Source organism: Sciurus vulgaris (genome assembly GCF_902686455.1).
Source record: "Sciurus vulgaris genome assembly, chromosome: 7".
Classification (NCBI taxonomy): Eukaryota; Metazoa; Chordata; class Mammalia; order Rodentia; family Sciuridae; genus Sciurus; species Sciurus vulgaris.
Window position 1 is genome coordinate 21,288,604 of NC_136467.1, and position 21,660 is coordinate 21,310,263.

At 39.9% G+C, this 21,660-nt stretch overlaps 1 protein-coding gene across 9 annotated transcripts in view; it reads right to left on the reverse strand.

Annotated features, from left to right (window-relative positions):
* Window positions 1–21,660, reverse strand: part of UTRN (utrophin) — a gene marked incomplete at its 3' end in the record, with an annotated part of 506,460 nt that overhangs the window by 99,809 nt on the left and 384,991 nt on the right. For all 9 annotated transcript variants that reach the window (XM_079146787.1, XM_079146786.1, XM_079146788.1 and 6 more), the window contains one exon: window positions 12,005–12,134. In XM_079146787.1, coding sequence (XP_079002913.1) covers window positions 12,005–12,134 — 130 coding nt within the window. The remainder of the gene's footprint in view (window positions 1–12,004; window positions 12,135–21,660) is intronic.

Genomic DNA, 21,660 nt, shown 5'->3' on the forward strand with positions numbered 1-21,660 from the left:
AACAACAGAGACAGGAGAAAGGAAGGTCAGCCTGAAGTTTTCTCTCCTGCCCAATTACCTTTATTTCTTCAAATGTGCATATTAATTTCTGCCATGCTCTCTTTATACCATGAGGATAAACACTACAGTAAGTTTCGCTAAAAAAAAGGTCGAAAAACAAACATGCACCAGGGATAGAGAAAAGCCTTGGAATGTCCCCCCTGATCCTTTGCTCCTTAGACAAGCTATGTGACCTGCTCAGCCCAGTTTTAACAAGTGGAAGCCCTATCTTTTTCATATTAGGAAAACATTTTACTGCAAGAACCCATTTTACCTCTATAGTTAATCACAGGAGAAAGGCAAAGACTATGTATCTCAAAGAAATCTTGATAGAGCAAAAGAAAATCTCATGTGCTTGTGCAAAAAAAAAAAAAAAAATTTTAAGTGTGCAAATGAAAGTGTTTCTCCCATGAAATAATGATAGAAAGACATTAGAATCTCCCCAACTTTTAATAAAGATTTCCCTCAATCCTGACAAGTATAACCTCTGCTTTGACCTTTTCGTCTTAGTTTCTAAAACCTTACATCACTGATGTTTTCTTTCTTCCATCTTGGTGTAACAGCACCCAGGCTAGAGAACAGAATGTGCTCAATATATAGTTACTGTATTCAGCTGAATTGAACAGAATTTTTAGCTTTCGTTTTTATTGAGAATATTCAACTTGATAAAAACTTTTCACTTAATTTTTCTTCCTTCTTCTCACATCCATGCAAAGCATTGATAAAGTTTCTTATTGTAAAAGAGAAGAAAAAGCTTTATCAAGTAATTCCAAGTATGGTAACTCCAAATATCTTCTTTGCATTATTTGCTCTTTTTCATGTTATCTATAATCTTACTGTTGTATTTCACCAAAAGATGAAAAAAGTCATAAGACAAAAAAAAATTACAAGTAGCATTTTCACCGCTGGGTAAGTTGGTGCAAGGTAAGATTGATGCCAGTTCCAATACTAACTTGTTACCTAACCCCACATATATTTCTTACCTTTTTGAACCTCAGCTTATCTATAAAGCTCCTAGCACATACCTGTCACATAGCAAGCCCTCAATGAAGGTCCCTTTCCTTAACTTCCTTTTATTATTTTACTACTAGGTCTGGGAAATCTAGATTTCTCTAGAGACTTTCACGTAAGCAAACCAGACTGATTAGCCTACAAGAATTCAAAGGAAAAACTTGGTGTCTGTCTCTCTCTCTCTCTCTCTCTCTCTCTCTCTCTCTCTCTCTCTCTCTCTCTCTCTCTCTCTCTCTCTCTCCCTCCCTCCCCACTTCCCACCCCCCACTACCCCACTACTTCATAACCAAAAGGTGTTTCTAATTAAAATAAAAGGAAATGCATTCTTCCCAAATTTCCTGATTAAATAATTAAGATCAACTTAATCTCTGCAATTTTCCATCAGTGTTTAAGAGAACTCTGCCCGTTTCCCAGTCTGTATGAAGACGGGGACAACTCATCATGAGCCAGAATACAAGTGTGTATCATCAAGTGCTACCAGCTGATTAGTGCTTCCAATTTGTTCATCTAATAAGGTATAAGAATGACAATAACAAGAGGCTACTCAGAGTGGATCAGTCTGCTAATATGAAGCCAAAATCTTTCACCAAGGATAAGACAAAGACAATATGGATCCCACCTCTGAAGTCAAAGGACTTGTCAAATTCTTAAAAAGAACAAAAGTGAATATAGATATGTTTAGGGAAAATCAAGAGCTCCAAATTAAAGAGACTTGAGAATACCTTTCACAAACATCAAAAAGCAGGGGACTAAGGGTATTATGGGGTGGAGAGGGGAAGAGGAAATAGAAACACAGACCACAATGGGGAGAGAGATAAATGGTCCTGCTCACCAGAAAGTCAATGGAGGCAGAACCAGTCTAACTATTTTAAGCAGGCCAAAGTAAATAAAGCCAGTGTTGAGCTGAAGAAGGAGCAGAGGCAGATCCTTAAGGAGAAAAACCTCCAGGGAAAGAGCAGGAATAGCAACAGACTCTGGACCAGCCAAACAACTCAAGGTCCGACTTGCAATTTTCTATAGCTGAACATTCCCTAACTTTCTACACAGTAATGACAGCCTTGAAAATTATTGAAGTTAGTGTGCTGGGCAGGGGCAGGCAGGTGGCACTGGTGGGAGAGAAGAAAAGCTGGGAACGTACATTTCTGGAGGACAAGGAAATCTGTCTTCATTCCTACTATATTCCCAATGCCTAGATCACCACCCTGCAGGTGAGCACTCAGGAAGCATTTGTTCAATGAATGAATAGATTTTTGTACATCTTTGACTTAACAAAAGAAAAAAGGAGGTGGAGAAGGAGGAGAAAAAAGAAGTTAAGAACCAGTTTTAGATTAAAAGTCTCCCATTTCTTGCCACATGACTATACAGCTTTCACCAGGCTGCTTCCCAGCTAAACACAGAGGCTAATGATTGACCAAGCCACAAAAGTCAGGAGTTTTCTGCCCAAACTTGGCCATTCTTATCAAAGAAATCTAAATATGCCTATGTTCATGAACTCACAAAACATGCAAGAAGAGTTTAATTGAAGAAGAGAATTTATGTCTCTGCTAGGATTACTCTTTCTTAAAAAATAGTAGAAACCTCTAATTCATTCTTGGAAGATGGTTGCTCTCTACTAAGAAGTGACAATAACAATAAAAAAGCAAAATTTAAAAAATACCCAAAAGAAACAATAACAAAAAATGTACACCACTACCTTGGAAAGTATTCTCCCATTCATGCTTAAATCAAAAAGTAACATCCCAGATGCTTATCATAAAGTTCATACATATAAATGGCTACCATCTTTTTCATGAGGCAAATGTGATTTATGGGTGGTGGTAACACTGATTAGAGAAAATAACAGATGGTAAACAATCAATCTAGAATGCTGTATCTATCAAAACTAACCTTTGTTATCAACATCAAGAATATTGATTTGCTTATTTAAATGGGATTCCATTACTATAGTATGCACAGTCATGAAAAATGGTTTTTGAAATTTTTGCCCAAATGGATGGGTTTACTTAGCTGACCCACTGACGCATTATATTTTAGAACAGTTCAAGACTATATTTATTACATCCATATAGATATTATAAAACTTTAATTTGGTAAGGATTATTACTCTGTACTTAAGGACACTGGAAAAGAAAGTAATGTATTTTTCTGTGCTTTTTCATGCATTACAACGTTACTAATCTAATTTGGACTTGAGAAGCTAATTAAATTATTGCTGTGGTCTGGAGGCCTAAAAGCAATTACTCGTACTCCCAAGTTTTCATATGAAAATTAAAAAGACAAAGTTTAATATTGCCTGAACACCTTCTTCCTGGGTGGTAGGCAGTCAGTGAGTCTACTTAGCAGCATGGTGATTCAATAAAGGAAAAGCAACAAAGAAAGGAAAAGCAGAGAGCTACATGTGTATTTCATTACTGTGTGAATCTCTTAAAGTAAGAGACTATAGAAAATAAAATCATACACCTCCTGAAAATCTAGATAGTAAACACTGATGATCACTGAGGTTGCCGAGATGGTGCAAATGGTGGTCAAGAGCACCACATATAGTGACAGAAGCCTTGGTTCAGATTTCAGTCCTGTCACGTGGGTGACACCGTGCCTCTGGTCCTTTCAAACTGTCTGTGTCAAATGGGTGGTGACAGTGCTCATATCTGAGCAGCTATGAGAATTAAAGGGAACCAGGCACATGGGTGCTCGGCTAGTACCTGCCCATTGGCAGTACTGATAAATGTTGGCTTGTTGGGAACATCTTTTTGGACTAAAGTTTCTCACTTGCTCTTTCTTGTATTGGCTTGTTGGGAACATCTTTTTGGACTAAAGTTTCTCACTTGCTCTTTCTTGTATAGGAATTGATTTTCCTTCCATTTAGCATTATTTACAAAGGGAGTTCATCAATCCTAGAAGACCCTGGGTCCTGTTGCTCAAATTAAATTAGTCTAACCCTCTCCAAGAAGGTTCTGGATCTATGGAAGGGTTATTTTCCCATCCCAGGCAGACGGTGGAATAAAATCAGAGAAAAGCCAAGAAGATGAAAACTTGTGGGCAGGGACAGCAGAAGACAAGGAGGAAAGGCTTCTGGGTGGTGTCCCAGCCCAAGGCAGGCAGAGCCCTGTGCCTTTACGGATTAGTAACGGGGTCAGTGCAGCCCCCTGCATGCCTGTGTGGGTGGGAGATTTGCCTGTCAGAAGCAAGGGGTCTGCCAGTAACAACAAATGGACTTCTAATCGACAAAGCTGCTACTGGGAAAACAAATCAAAACAGACAAAAAAAAAAAGCCTTTGGAAAAACACCTGTTAGCTTGACTAGCCTAATTACTTCCGTTAGGTGAGGTACAATTTGACCTCATTTTATTAGATATAAGGAAATGATGGTGTAATCTTAAGTTACACTGAGAATTGCTATAAAAGTAATTTTTATTAAACTATAATTTCACATCTTCACTCATTTCATGATCATGGAATTTTATTGGCATGAGTTTACTAATACTGGCATAGATTACACTGACATAGTAGAAAAATGTTATTTATTACTTCTTTGTTTAAAAATATATGAGATTTCACATAGGAGAGAAATACTGCTAGTACCTAGCTTTCTAAAATATTATAAAATATTTAATAAGTAAAAGAAAACAGTATACCCCAAATTAAAATATTATATATTGTGCTTGCTTCAGCAATACATATACTAAAAACTGTAACAATACAGAGATTAGCATGGCCCCTGTGCAAGAATGACAAGCAAATTCATGAAGTGTTACATATTTAAAATATATATATATTAAATACTGCTAATAAACATAGCCAACCATCAAAGAATCAAAGATGAAAACATTAATCAATATGTACTTTTTAACTTGAAAAGATGATTATTAACCATTAATTGCAGATATACACAACCATTAAAACTGTATATGCATATACACAAATATACAGCTCTACATAACACAACTATACATGCACAAAAATCAAAGGTACTAGCAGTATTTCTCTCTAAATTAAGAACTTTTTTTCCCCTATGACCATCAATAAAATATTCTTTAAATGAAGCAAAAATGACTGTGCCAGGCTGAAAGAGAAGCGATGGTTAGACAGCCTGAATGAAATAATATCAGTGCCTAGACTGGAATAATGTTTAAAGTAGATTCATGGGAAAATTAACAAACAAAATAATGCAGTCTTTTATTTTTTAATCTTAAAAGCAGAAGGTAAGAATTTTTCTTATGCATATTTATAATGAATGATATGGTTTTCTAAGCACTTTTAGAAGCAAAATATGTAGTGAAATGGCTAGCAGCTTTATTTGGATATGATACCATAAGCTCAAAGCATAACTTCGGTGATTGAGGGTGAGGTGCTCACGGGTGCGCATGCTTGACGTGGTGCTCATGTGTGCGCATGCTTGGCCCGGTGCTCTTGTGTGCAGGTCTGGCCCCGTGCTCATGCGTGCTCATGCCTGGCCTGGTGCTCGTGTGTGCAGGTCTGGCCTGGTGCTCATGCGTGCTCATGCCTGGCCCGGTGTTCGTGCGTGCATGCCTGGCCCTGTGCTCATGTGCGCAGGCCTGCCAGTCTACAACTATGTGTGGCACAGAGAGAGGTTAGAGACAGAAGGCTCCAATTCCCCAGTGTACATGTGATTTTCAACATGAACTGCAGGTAACAAACAGGAGAAGGCACATTTACTCCCTGACCACCTCCAGAGGGTAGGAGGTTGGAGTGGTTCCTGGCCACCTGTGGCTGTGAGTCCCACAGTGTCTTGCACAGATTCATTATGTAACTCTGTGGTTTCTATGGCCATTCAGATCTGAGACTGAGAACAGCCAGGGGAGGTTGGCAGCACAAGGGAAAAACCAAGAAATATTTGTGCAAGGTCAAGAGACTCCAGACTCTGAGAGTCACGCAGGAGCGAGGAGGTCAGTAGCCAGATGGCTCATCAATGAACAAAGATAGAGGAGACGAAATTAAAGCGATGAGCCAAAAACCCGTCAAAAACCCGAGGGTTGGGAAAGGTCACTGACATGGAAGCTTAGTCTCTGTTCTAGCATCTACCCTTCATTAGCTCGATGACCTTGCCCAGCACCAAAGTATTTTCTCGGCCTTTGTGTTCCTATTTTTTTAAAAATCATCTGTCTAACTCATTGAGATATTTCAGGCAATGATAATGAAAGTGGTTTGAAAAGTAGAAAGAACAATACACATGATGAGAGATTTATCGTTCCATTGTCTACCTTTTTAATACAAACTGAGTGATTATAATCAAATAGAAATAATTCAACTATATTAAAAGGAAAAATATATATCGATATAATACTGATTAAACAAAATCGAGTATTTCCATGTTGCTCAAACAAAATAAGGGGATTACTGGCAAAGTTGTGATCTTGGTAAAATTTTTATTACTATTCAGATAATTTTAGTTCAGTTAAAAATCACATTTACTTAATATTCAGTTCCAAACAGAACAAGTTATTCAGATAGCTGAGCTTTTTCAGATGAGTACGTTAGTCCTATTTTTTTATGGTTATCATTTTGGAAAGAAATGTATTAAAATAGAGTATAAATTCCCATGCCTTTTTAAAAAACTGATTTATATTCTGGTTTCCAAAACAAACAAATACACCAAAATTCATAGCTACAGTTTTTCTTTTTGGGTAAAGAGCTCCAAACATGACTGATTTGTTTCGTTTTAGAATTCTCATAGATCCTCTGCACAGTTTTTTTCCTATCAGACGGCCAGGGTCACTTCCCACTGCCAACCTTTTCTCCGCTTTGTCACTTCTGTTTTGTAGTGTTCATAATTCACTGGACATCAAGTTCAACTGGTCACAGCAGTCTCAAGTGTGAGCTCACAGCTGAGAGAGCCCTTGAGTGGCTGCCTAAGAGCCAGAGAAGAGTCTGCACTGTATTTTCCATCCCTATCTATCTTGGCAGCTCACATCACCTCTCACACAAAAATTCTCAATAAATGGGAGCAGCCACTAAAGAATAGGGAAGGGCTGAGCTTCAGGCACAGGTTTGATAAGAGAGAGACAGAGAGAGATGACAAGATGCCAGGGAATTATGGATTAGCGTTGGAAAGAGAAAGTGCCCGGAAGACGGGCAGTCTGAGCTGGGGCAGGCAGGAGGCGTAGATGTTGCACTGGCAAAGGAGGAAAGAGCTGCCAGTCAGGCAGGAGGCACCTACAGGCAGGAGATCAGGATGGACAGCAGGACAAAGGAGGGAAGACTGTTACCGCAGAGCGTCATGAGAAGTTTGGTGTCCAGTGGACACTGAGGGTGGAGCAGAGAAGGGCATGACAGGGGCCATGGGAAAGCAGAGGCCAAATCACAGTGCAGACGCCACTGTGCAGAGCAAGGAGCCTGCACCCCATTCCAAGGGAGTTTTAAACCACAGGAACGAATGCCAATTCTGTGTTTTAGGTACATCATTCTAGAGTCCACATCAACAAAGTGACCAATGAAGAAAGTATCGAAAGTCTCACAAAAGACAGTAAGGGCCTGCTGTAGGATGGTAATGTAGGTAGTGATTTTTTAAAAATTAAAAAGTACATACCCTGATTTGATCAGTACGTACCATATACAAATTATCGTCTCCTTGCCCTACAAATTTGTATAATTAAAATCATCATTTAAGACAAATAAAAATACTAGAACACTTTAAGATAATTGATAATAGAAAGAAAACACTGAGAGGCAGAAAAAACATTGGAGAGGAAAATTATGAAGAGAAGTATTTTCTGGAATTAAAAGTAAAGAGATGGATCCATCTTGGTGCCCTAGGAGATGCTGCACACGACATATTAAAAAATGCTTATTAAACAGAACTAAGAAACCATAATACAATTTCTCCTGGTGCTAATGCCTCCAATATCGAGCCCTTCAGTGTCACGAAGGATAACGAATGTTCAAATGCTGTCTGTTCTGACAGCAGCAACACATGAGTCGTGGTAAACAACAAAAGTGTAAAAGCTATTATGGATAATTTTCTTTCATTTACTTCTAACAGCAGGTAAAATCAGTCAGCATAACAGAAATCATATCAAGAAGGAAAGAGTATGGAAATTGCTAATCGTAAAACAAAACAAAAAAAAGCCCGTAAAGTTAAATTGACACAACTTTTTCTCTTGTCCCCACCCCCATGTGGTATTTGACCTGGGCTTAGAGATAACGTGAACATAGCAGCAAACTGAGAATTTAAAAGCAATAGCTTTGTAGTCCTTAAACGACTGACCACCCAGAAGAACCTATGGCAAGGTGTAATTATAGTGATGTGACAACCCTTCATGCTGCCGTACAACAGCTGGTTGTAAAAGCTCTTCCTCCCTTCTCTGCAAAGGCCTGGGAAAGCAAGGAGAAAAGAAAGCAGATTCGGGAAGCCTTTTTAAAATAAATTAATGCAGACGCAGGAATTTCTAGTTTAAAAAGACATTCCTGTACTAGCATTTTCTTTCTTGCAGAATGAAGTAGAAACATGCTACCGGACTCTCTTAGGATCTGTCCCAGCATGGACATTGATCTCCCTGAGGCCTAATCACTTCCTGATAGACACTCATAAGACTTGCTTAGGAACCACCCTCTCTACTCTCTGACCCTCAGACTCTTTCTCTCTTGAGATGCACAACAAAGCACCTTACTGCTTGCTTTCTCTCCACTTCCTGCTGGTTTTGGTCTCCAACTAACCTCAACCTTTCTCAGGAATATCTGTCTTATGCTTTTTTATCTATCCCACAAGTTCTCAGCTGACATGTCCATTCACTCGATAAGAATGCAAGAAGTATCTACTATGTGCCAGATGTGCCAGGCAGTCTTCTAGACATTACAAAATACAGCGTTTAACAATAACAACAACAAACAAACAAACAAACAAAAACTGTGTCTACATGGAGTTTCCATTCTCTGGGTCTGTAAATGAGGACATAAGATAATATACACAATAGGCAGGTGAAATACAGGCTATGTTGGCTACAAGCACTAGGGAGAGTAGGAGACCAGGGTGGTGGTCATAAGGCGGGAGACTTGCAAGACCTTGTGTTTGGGTGAAGACCTGAAGGAGAAGGGGTGCGTATGCAGGCATCTGGAGGTGCTCGGAAGATTACAGGTGAGACCACAGCTGGGCTGTCTGAGGAATGGTAAGATGACCAGGGAATGAACAAGAGGAGGGGAGCAGGAGACCAGGGCAGGCAGGTAACAGAGCCAGCAGCAGTGAGCCTTCAGCCGCCCCAAGGAGTCAGACTTTTCTTATGGAGGAGGAGCCCCCAGGGTTGCAGTAGAGCAGGGCATAATGGACGTGCACTTCCAGATGCTCAGGGCAGCCTTGGCACATCCCTCACGGGGTGCAAAGGCAGAGCAGGGGGATGAGCTGAAGGAACCTGCAGCCACCCAGGTGGGAGGGGGTCAGCTCAGATGGGGGAGTGGTAAAGAGGTAACAGAGATTCCAGTGTGTTCTGAATGCAGCAACGATGGGATTTGCTAATGGAATGGATTTAGATGATTAAAACAAACGAGCCAGAGTGGCCCAAAGTATTCTGGCTCCAGCAACCCAGGGGTCAGAGCTGTATGGGGCAAGATGCAAAGATGGGGATGGGCAGAGTCAGGGTAGCGGGAGAGGGCGGGAATTTGTAGGTAGCTAGAGGAAAGAAACTCCACAAACATCGATGACTTATTTAGAACAGGCTGGTTTCCATTTCATGTTAAAAATCACTAAATCTACCACCCAGCCCTGCTGTTCATCATATTAGATTATGCTTTATGGACTCAAAACTTGAGGAAGAACAAGTTCTGATGAGTTTAACCCTTCCCAAAACTCTCTATAGTTTGTGTTAATTTTCTTTGATTTTAAATTTGGTGATGGGGGGCATTACTAATCATTTAGCTCACAAAAATGATTCCTGTAGTAGACTGTATGTAGAAATTTCAAAGCAATTTCTTTATAGCATTCACTTATAGAGGTAGTCTCATATTCCTCATCAAACTTTTACCATGTGCCTAATATATGTAGGCACTGTATAGGACACAGAATTATTAAAGCTGGATTCTCCAACTCAGAGCAAGTAGGGGAATTTTAACACCTGAAAATAAATCAGTAAAAATGAAGGCAGCATATGCTGGGTATCCAACAGGACTGGGCTAGGAGCAGGGTGGCTCCCCTCAGTGGCCCTCAAGTCTCTCAGCTGGAAAGTGAGCAGATCTGGACTAGTTCATTTCTAAAGATCTTAACCCATCTGATAGTCTGTGTTAAGGATCTAAGCAATCTTTAAAATATTCTTTTGAAAAGAATAAAACAATGAAAAAAAGAAAATCTAGCATAACGATGACAAGACAGTTTGAAGATCACTGAATAGATAATCACCTTGAGCAGGGCACTATGAAATGGCAAGGAAAAAACAGGTCTGGGTGACTTAGGAAGGTCTTGATGGCAGAGATTCTCAAATACCAGGCTAGAGTAAGAAAGTTTTTTCAGTATGCAATGGAAAGTCAGTGAGGATGTTTAATCAGGAGAGGGAGATGAATGTGAGTCTAAAAGATTTCACTCATCATCATGAATAGACCAAAGTGAAGGCGGGAGACCACAGGGGCGAATCTGGAATCAATAGTAGGGCGTGGGCCTGTCGTATGTATGATCTGTTGAGTGTGTTCATAATACATATATAATTGTACAGTTACCCCTTCTGATTTACAAAGCATTGGTTCCAGCACTCCCCACAGATACCAAAAAATAAAAAGATGGCTGCTCAAGTCCCTTATATACAATCACACTGCATTTGCATATACTCTATAATATCCTCCTGTATTCTTTAAATCATCTCTAGATTACTTATACTTAATGCACTGTACATGCTTTATAAATAGCTGTCATCCAGTATTGTTTAGGAAACAATGACAAGGAAGATGAGATATTTTTACAAAAATTTTCAACCCATAGTTAAATCCTTAGATGTAGAACCCAAGGAAATGGGGCAGGGCGGTAGGTAGGTAGGGGCACTTCCTGGGAAACAGTCATTCATCAAAGATAGAAATAACAATTATGCGTGATTTGTGGGGTGTGATAGAAGTTGGGAGATGCAATGACCGTGTTCCCCAGCAGGCTAACTAGAAATGGCACGATACCAGGAGTAGAAAATAAAAAGTAATGTTAGATGACACCAGGTGTACTCTGGGTGGGTGTGTGTTTGCATGCATACTGTACATGTACGTGTACACAAACAAAACTAGGGTCAGAGGGTCAAGAAAATCAGCACTGTGATGGGAAATGATTTGGACTGAGAGGAGATTCTGTAAGTAAGGCTCCGCAGGACGCGGCTGCCGGGCAGAGGGCTGAGCCCGTCCCAGCTACAGTCAAGGGAAGCGTTTTCTAACTGTGCTTCCCTTGCAAGTCATAAAGGCTCGTGGTGTACATGTGGCACACAGCACGAGCCTCGCTCTCAGGTTTGCTTTCGCTATGTGGAGTGAACGATGGAAAATATTTTGAAGGGTGTGTCTATTTTTAAAAATGCCTCAGAACGCTTTTATTGTTTAACAGTGAAAAACCAAGAGACATATGCTGGCCCCAAAATTTACTACAAATTTTCTCTTAAGTGAACTATATGACGGATTGCTGTTTGCCAATAAGGTAGTTCCTGTTTCAATTTTAGGTCAAAGTACCTATTGATATAGGTTTTTATTTTTAAATTAAATGCTGCTGTTGGCTTAAAGAAAAAAGGGCATTTTACTATCTCATATTGACAGAAGTTGTAAAAAAAAAAAATCTTGCTTTAAATATTTTATGTTTACTATTGTATTTTTAATAATTTTCCTGTTTGCAATTATTCATCAACTTGAATCTGCATATCTGCTAAATACATACTTGATGAAGGTAATATTTAGAAGAAAAGCTTTAACTCTTAGATCATGAATACATTGAGGGAAGTTTAGTTTTGTTCTCCTAACATATTTTTATGATGTATTAAAGGAACCAGTCTCACCTGTTTTTGACTGTAGGCTTCTTCTTGGTTCTTCAGGGGCCTCAATGGGCTGATCAGCCAGGAAAACCCGAGCTTGGTCCACTGCATTCAGGACGGAATACTCTTTCTCCTTCAACTCACGTCTCAGTGCCTTTGCAAAAAGAAGCAAAAGTTGAATTTGTAACCTCATGTTGGGCATGGAACATCTTCAGTTAGCTGCTCTGAGTATACCTGTAAAGGAAATGATTAACAACCAGCATTGAAGCTACATTAGAGATGAGAATGTGAGTTTTATAGATCAGAACAAAGAACAATATGAAGAGAAGCAAAGAGATGATTCCTGCAGAACTTAAATATGGGAAAACTGAAAGAGGAGAAGGAGGAGTAGGAGGAGAAGGGAGAGAAGGGGGAAGAGACCAGAACAGAAAAAGTACAAACTTTAAATAAATGCTGCAGAGGTTTTTTTTTTTTTTTTTTTTTTTTTTTTTTTTTGTGGTAGTGGGACTTGAACCCTGGGTCTTGCACATGCTAAGCAAGTGCCCGCCACTATGCTATATCTTCCAGTCCTGCTAAATGTATTTGAACCTACACAAAATATACTTTTGCAGTTGCCACTAAAGTCAGATTACTAAATTAGAATAGTCTGTTCCAAGATACTTTTTTCTTATAACATTGACAGAGGGGAAAAAAAAGCATCCAATGGTACAGAAGAAGATAATCAGGAATGAGATTTCTGGAGTGTTTTACATTCTTTAGGATACATAGAGGAAAAAAAGAGAAAAATTAAATATGTGAAATCAAAACTAAACTAAAGAGAACACATAAAAGACAGTCTCCAATTATCTTAAAATATGTTCTACCTCTCATGCTGAGGCAATTACTATTTTTCCCTTGTGATGTTTTTCATGAAAATCTATGATTCTTAGAATAGCTTGTCTTTAGCACATTTGTTCTTTTATGAAGGGCTAAACTTTCACCCATGCTCCTAGAAAATGTTTGGTGATTAAGACTTGAATAGGATTTGAAAACAAAACTCATTCAGTGACTACTACTGCAAGATATGAGTAAATAAAGATTTCTCATGTGCTACTTTAATACTCTAGCTAAATCAAAACTGCTGTTAATATTATTATCCTCATACACACACCCACACATATATCCATACCTTCTGGCTCTAATATTTTCTGTCAGTGTGTTTCCCTGGCAATGCACTATGAAAACTCAGTTGTTGTTTTCTAAAACTCTGGACTCTGGTATTCTGGTATTTTAAAGTCAATAAAAATTTTTCCTTCTGAACATAATTACTTTTTTCTTCTTAAGAGTTTGATCTAACTATGTTAAAATGACAGACTATTTGAAGACTAAATCCTCATCTTCCATAGTCAATAAAAAAGTAAAAAGTGAAAAAAATACTGGAATAATCATCTCATGTAAAGATATAGAGCTAAACACCAGAAAATGTCTGGTAATGAGGTTGAAAGAGACTGTCACAGGTGCAGAGGGACAAGAAGAGCTGGCAAGGAGTAATGAGAGACTGAGTGGCAAAGTGCTAATATTTGTGATAAGCACTGTAGCTAGTTTGACCTTAAGACTATGTACAATTATTACCTTGATAAAAATTAAGTAAGAGAAGTGGTAAAAACAAAAACCAAACAACAACAAAAAAACTAATCCACAATCCAGTGATAAAATACAGAATAAAGGATGAAATAAAAACTTTCTGTAAAAACCATAGACATATTTATGTGTCCTTCCTAGAATCTATAAAACTGACTGACTATGAAATAATCACAAGTCAACAAAATCTCTAGATCGCTTATCTCCAATGAGCATAAAATGACAACATTGAGGGAGAAAAGAGACAAAAATGCAACTATCTGTACTTCAGAAATACAGCTTTGGAAGAAGTTCCTGGTGTGACATTCTAAAAAAAGAAGAAAAAAAAAAAGATCATCTTCTGACATTTAAAGTTTCTGATATACAGAAATAAAAGAGACACAAGAGAAAAGGAAAAATTACATTTTCAATCCAGAAATATAAAAACATGCACAGGTGTTGAGCCAATTCTTTTAACTGAGGTTGTTGTGTTGTTAGAGCATGAAGCACTAGGGGAATAAAAACATTCCTAGTATTAACTTCCCCAAACAGCTGGGAACATAAAAAAAATGTAAAAAAATTATTTGTGTTTTTAAAAAATAGCAACAGAAAGCAATGGGTATTATAGCAAAAAAAGAAAAAGAAATGAAAAAAGAATTTTTTTTCGATTTTAATGGTCAATAGGAACTTATACCCCCAAAATCTAACCAGTGACAGCACTAAAGGATTTCTAAAATGGTGTGCAGGGCTGGACTAGACTTCCCTGGGAAAGCAAGTCAGAGGGATGTGAATGCTCACTGCTGAAGAAAAGGCCAAGCCACGAGCAAACACTCTTCACTCTGGCTTCTCCAGCAGGGAGAAGAATTCACCGACAGCACAAAAGAGAAACCGTAAAACACTAACAGGTAAGGACGTAGACGGAGATTAAAAACCAAGAGAAGAAGGAACATAACAAAACGTGAACCGGAAAAGAAAGAGCAGATGCAGTGCTGGTTCTCCGGAGATACGAAATGCTTATGGGGCATTTATTTCAGAGGGCAAATCTGGAGCCTACCGTTGAGAAGGGAGCTCACGGGATCCATGTGACTGAAGCGTTAAGGACTCTTTAGGGGATGTTCTGGGCTATTAAGAGTCATACCCTGTGTACTGGAGAAAGGCGTGGGAAAGGGCAAAGGTAGAGAGATCTGCCTTGGAACTAGTTTTAGAATTTAAAAAATCCAAAATGGAAGTACACATTTGTCTACAGAAAGGATACTTGGAAAACCAACCAGTCAACTCTCCATGGCTATGGAATTTGATAGCTGATGGAATCTGAGAGTCTAACATGCATGATCTTGCAATAGAGCAGTGTCTTGGGCTGGCTCTTGGCTCTACCCAGAAAGCTTATGTTGCTGATCCCTCATCCCCTTTCAGGCCTTCCAGGTGAAGCCCACCTACACCTATTTAAGGTAGTGCTCACCTCTCCCCTCTTGGACATTCCCTGTTCCCATCACTCTGCTTCATTTCTTGATATTCCCTAGGCCTATCACCTTTACTATACAAGGCACCTATCCAGTTATCATCTTTGCTGTTTAATTTCTACCTTTCTCAGATAAAAGTAAGCTCCAGGGACGTTTTCTGGGTTTTGTTTTTCGTTCATTTCAGTGAACAAAGCAATCAGCTCAGTGTTCTGCCTGGGACCAGCAGTTCACTGGGGGCTTTTAAATGCTCCCTGGTGGAGGTGGTGCCTGAACTGAGTCATGCACAGAGAGAGTATAACTCCTACCAGAGGAAACGTCACATGAGCAGACAGTGGGAAGATCACAGCGTGCACAGTTGGGGCCAACAAACATTTTAGCACCTGTAAGTGGTAGAAGCTGAGGCTCAAGATGCAGGCAGAGATCGAGTCCAACAGGTCATGACCTCCTGTGCATGTGACACTTAATAATGGGTCATGGGAAGTCACCAAAGAGCTAGACAATTGGGCTTGAAGTGACTGTCAGATTTACATTTTTGTTTTTATAGTATCTATGGCAGGTCTTCCAGATTGGTAAAAAATAAGCCTGAGTCTAAGAACACCCCACAGGACTATTTTCCTTCCTGACCACATTAAACTCTAGCACTTTATAAAAAAAAAAAAAAAAAAAAAAAAAGAAGAAAGAAAGAAAGGAAAACTCCTCTTTGACAGGATGCTTGCTGGGGAATGTCTCGTTTTCCCTTTGATAAGTACAGGAGGCAAGTGTGGGCGGACAGGAACCACCCCACATAAATAAAAACACTAGGGCCCTGGCCCTAATGCCAACTTACCACCCAACATCCTAGAGAATGACATACATTTAATAATATCAGTTCATACTCTAGTTTGCAAATTTAATTTTGTTATTCAATTTGTCCTATTTCAATTATATTTAATTGCATGTCAGAAATGGATTTGACACTCAACAGCATCATACATGTAATCATTTCACCACCTTCTACCTCTCAATTAGACATAAAAGAAAACCTGCATCTCCCAACCACCTGGTACTCATTAATGATAAGGTAATTAGACTCCAATGAGTTGTTTTGTACACAGAGCTACAAAGTGGCATTCGGTTTTAAGTTTCTAATGTCATGTGATTTACATATGGGCCATCTTAAATGAGTATAACATAATCTAATTGGAATTTTCAACTTTAATGACTTTATATTTTCATTGAAAACAATTCTGTTTCCAGACAATAAGGAGGACTGGTAAGGCTGGGAAGAAACTGAAAACCTTATACACTGCTGGTGAGAAGGGAAAACAGTGCAGCCACTTTGGAAAAGACATGAGTAAGTTTTCAAAAGGCGAAACTCAGAGTTACCACATGGCTCAGCAGTTGCACCCCTGGGAATATAGAGAAGAGAGCTGAAAACATATGTCCACATCAAAACAGGTACATGAACGATCACAGCAGGAGTATAACAGCCAAAAGGTGGACATAATCCAAATGTCTCACCTGGTAAAGGGATAAAAAAAATGTGGTACATCTATACAATAGAATCTTTTTTTTTTTCCTTTTTTGGTACTAGGGACTGAATTCAAAGGCACTTTACCATTGAGCTACATCCCCAGCCTTTATTTTTATTTTGAGACAGGGTCTTGCTAAATTACTGAGGCTGGCCTTGAATTTGCAATCTTCCTTCCTCAGCCTCTCGAGTCTCTGGGATTACAAGTGCGTCTCACCACGTCCAGCTATTCAATAGACTCTTATTCGGCAATGAAAATGAATGAAATACTGGTACATGCTATGACATGGGTGGATCTTAAAAACATGCCCAGTGAAACAAATGCCAATTGTGTACGATTCCATAACTGTGGAATGTCCAACACAGGGGAGACGAGAGAGACAGAAAATAGAAAGGGTGTTTGCTTGGGGCTGGGAGGAACTAGCGACTGCTCTCGGGGATTCATTCTTGGGGAACAAAAGTGTCCTAAAACTAGGTAGTGATGGTGGTTACACAATTCTGTAAATACACTAAATCTGCTGATCTGTATATTTTAAAGGGGTGATGTAGTGATGTGAATAAAAATCTCAATAACGTTGTTCTTAAATTAAAATGATTCTGTTATTTATCTAAAACAAATCTCCCAGGTAATCTGTTTTTCTTCTACACATCTGCAAAGCGATAGCTCATCCCTTTGGCTGCATATGTGTCATGATACGGTGGTGGCTCCCACCAGGGTTTCTGGGGCACTTGGTACTCCTCTGTCTCAGCTGGTCCTGATGTACTGTAACCATGCACCTGTCTCCCCCATTACATTGTGAGTTCTCCCAGGGTAAAGCTCAGACCTTAATCATTTTAAATCCTCTACAGTGCATGGCCAGGCATACACAGAAAACAATAAATGGTAGTGAATAATAATTATAGGAAGAAATACTTCCAGGATTAAAGATAACTGTGTAGGATTCCAAAAAAGTGCACAGCAAATACAAAGTTCTCCAAATCTGTTTATCCTAAATAGACATAAGTATAGGATTTCAGTTAATTCTGGATTATTTGCAGATTACAAGTAGTTATTTTTTATATATATAGTTTGGTTTTGGTTTTTTGTTTTGTTTTTGGTCCTGGGAATTGAACCCAAGGGGGCACCTTGCCACTAAGCTACATCCCTAGTCCTTTTTATTTTGGGACAGGGTCTAAGCTACTGAGGCTAGCCTCAAACTTGTGATTTTCTTTTCTCAGTCTCCCACATTGCTGGGATTACAGGTGTGCGCCACCATGCCTGGGTGGATACTATTTTTTCTGTCACCTAGTCTGTGCTATTTCAGTCTACTGCTGGGATTCATTTTATCGATCGCAAATATCCTTTTCTCTCCCTAAACTAGAAAATGATCTCACTGAAAAGGGGTTGTCTAGGTTTACCCTATCTTCCCCTCATTTCCATATCCTTTCAAAATTACTGAAAGTCATTAGAATTCAAGTATCACTACTGGTTCTCTGACTTGTCTAAAATTTGGTGGCTTAACACTGTCAATTTGTCATGATTCTGTGAGTTGGAATTTCTTCTGTAGGTGCCACCTGGAGTTCCTCCTGAGGCTACCGTCGCCTGTAGCTTGAGTTGGGGGCTGGTGGCCCAAGATGGTCTCATTCACGGGCCTGGGATAATTGTTGTCTGCTGCCTGGCACATCCCCTACATGGTCTCTAATTGCACAGGAGACTGGGCTGGGCTTCTTCAAAACACAGTGATTAGCATTCCCAATGAGCAGATTGGAAGCTGCAAGATCTCTTTAATGCCTAGGATCTAGAAAGGCTCTGTCCAATCAACTCTGCAATGATAGAAATGTTCCAAAACCATGCTGTCCAATATGGTACCGCTAGTTACATGTGGGTATTTGATACTTGACATATGGCTAGTACCACAGAGAAATGAGTTATAAATCTTATTGTAAGTGATTTAAATTTAAATCTAAATGGTCACACGTGGCTAAAGTCACCATCATTGACAGTAAAAGCGCCACAGTTTGCACATCACTTGTCACATTCTATTGCTTGAAGCAAATCATAAAACCAGCACAGATTCAAGAGAACAGAGAAATGTACTCCACTCCTGATGACAGAAGCAACAGTGTCCCTCTGCAGAAGGGCCTGGGCACTGAGAGGCAGGATAGGAGGAGGAGAAAGGGGTGGGATTGGTAACATTTAGTGTAGGTGGTCGGGGATAGCATCTCAAAGACAGTGCTGTGTGAAGAAAGACCTGAAGAGAGGAAGGCACAGGAAACGGAAATGCAAAGGCCCTGAGGAAAGTCCCAGCGCGTCCACTTTAAAGGCTTCTGCTGTTAGAGCTGAGAATGTGCATTTGTAAGGATGTTTGATATCCTGAAAGTCAGGGCAGGAGAGTCTTTGTGGTTGATAGCAGTGGCATCTAGAAATCACACATTTCTTCATACAGCAAGAGAACTGGCTACTGCCCTACTCAAGGCACGGCCACTGAGCTCAGAGCATACGTGTGTGTGCGGCCATCTCTCACAACACACGTGCATGTTCCATTTGCTATGGTTTAGATGTGGCTTTTCCCACCAAAACTCATGTTGAATCTGGCTACTGATGTAGCAGTGTTAAGAGATGGGATTAATGTCTTTCTTGCCAGACTAGAACTGCCCTCACAGAACTGAATTAGTTCTCACAGGGTTTCTACCTAAAAAGTAAATCAGCTCTCTTGCCCTGTCCCCCTTTGTCACACTTGCCTTCTGTGTTCTGGCATGAGCTGATGCAGCATAAGGGCTTCAGCAGATGCAGCCAACCAATCTTGAACCTCCCTGTCTCCAGAACCATAGCTAAATAAACTTCCTTTCTTCATGGATTACCCAGTGTTGACTATTCTGTCCTAACAACAAAAAATGGACTAAGACATCACTCTGCAAATACACAGAAATACCCTGTCATTCTCCCAGACAGGCACGTGTAAAATGAAGTTTTGTCCTACAAACAGAAAACATGCATTAGGTGTACCATGGAGAAAGATGCACAATAAATTCAAAAAGGAAAATAGGTGCTGGGCATGGTGGTTTAGTCCTATAATCCCAGCTACTTGGGATCCTGAAGCAGGAGGAACACAAGTTTGAGGCCAGCTTGGGCAACATGGCAAAACCCTGTCTCAAAAAATAAATAATTTTTTAAAGGAATGGGATGTATCTGAGTGGTAGAGTGCTTGCTTGGCATGTGTGAGGCTCTGGGTTCAATTTGCAGAACCTCAAAAAAAAAAAAAAAAAAAGGTAAATTTTTAAAAATTTACTGAAAACAGAAATTGTACTTTATAACCTGCCTGCTCAGGCTGGAGCTGTAACTCAGTGGCAGAGCACTTGCCCAGCATGCACAAGGCCCCAGGTTCATGCCCCAGTACTGCAAAGCAATAACAAAACAACAACAACAACACGACAATAAAAACCCTGCATGCTCTGAGGTGATTAGTACAGTGGGTAAAATCCCAGACACTGCTAAATAATAAATGGAGGGCACAATAATTACTTCGTGTCTGTGAAAAAGTTAAGACTTTTCTCTCATCCTGAGGGGCTACAAAATTGCATAACAGATTTTTCAACCAAGATTTCTACCAAAATAAAAAAAAAAAAAAATTAAACCACAATCTCATACAACATATACATAAATATGCTAGCCATAAGAAGAGATGATACTTAATAAGCTCTGACACCACTCTGTAAGAAACTGACAGTCTAACGGGGAGGAGAGAACATCAGCCAGGGCTAAGAGCCACAACCCTTGGAGGGGCGTGAATAGGGCACAGAGGACCCCATTATGTGCAAATAAATACATGAAGCAGGAAGGGAGGCTGACCATCTCAAGATACACGGACTTCTAAAAAACAGATGAACAATGGAAAAAGAAAGTGGAATTAAATTAACAATAGTTAGGGAAAACGCAATTCAAGAAGCCAGAATTTGTGAAGGTAATCCAGCTTCTTGTTCTTAGGCCTGCATTCCACTCGTCTAAACTGAATGAAGCCCTGAATATCAGATGAATAAAGTCCTGATTGTAAATATCATAATGTCACTATTTTCATACTCAAAAGCATATCTACCAGCTCATCATCCCCTCTTTCAGAGAGATTATCCTTCTTCCTGTCCCAACTACCTGATTCTCAAACTCAAGGTGCTCTGTAGTGGCTGCTGGTGTTCGTGTGAGTGCCGGGCAGCAGAATAAATTGCTGCTTATACAATCTTTAATACCTACAGAGATTCTCAATCATCCTCTAATGGTCTGAGAACATTTCTCCCACCTGCTATAACATAGCGGGAAGAACAGGGGATTAAGGGATAAGGAGGTGTGCAGAGCGACTGGCATGGCTCAAGTCAGAAACCCTTGCATGTCAATCAGCTGCTGCTCTTTATTTTCAACATGAGCATAGCATCGCTTTGGTGTAATGGCTGAGCCGCTGCCAAGAAAACAGCGCTAATATCAGTTATTCCTGGCAGTGCTGACAGGGACAGGACCCTGCAAGTCTCTCCCTAAGAAAACAGGATCTAAGAGAAGCTGGAGGGAGGAGAATCCCTGTTATGCCCTTCCATCCTAAACTAGCAACCCGTCATACTGGACGGAGGACATGGGAGAAGAAATTCAAACATGTGAGAGTCTACTAAATCCTGGGTACCATCCTCCATCTTTAAATAACAGCTCTGCTCTCCTTCTGTAACCCACATCTGAGGCCAGAGCTAGACCCAGCTAGCCAGGTCTTGGTTCACCAAGACAAAGAACTCAAGGTAAAAAGCAGGAAAGAAACTTTCTTCATTGTGGCCACAGCGAAGAGGCAGAGTGAGGGCCAACAGTGCAGCCTTGTCTCTGGGGAGCTCACAGGAGCTTTAGTTTTATGTAGAGGAAGAACTGGAGTGGGGGCTAGGGGTGCTGCACCATTCAGCAGTCTTGATCAGACCACGGTATGGTTGATCTTTCTCAGTTCTGGTTCTGTGAGGTGGCTACAGAGATGCTTCATCATCTGAGGGGCAATTTCCACTTGTTGCTCGGGATGTTTATCCATCAGACAAACAATCCTGGAAAGGAAGCAATGACTGGAGACTTCTAGGCACCACCAGGAGTCTGAAATAGGATACTAAAAATGTGT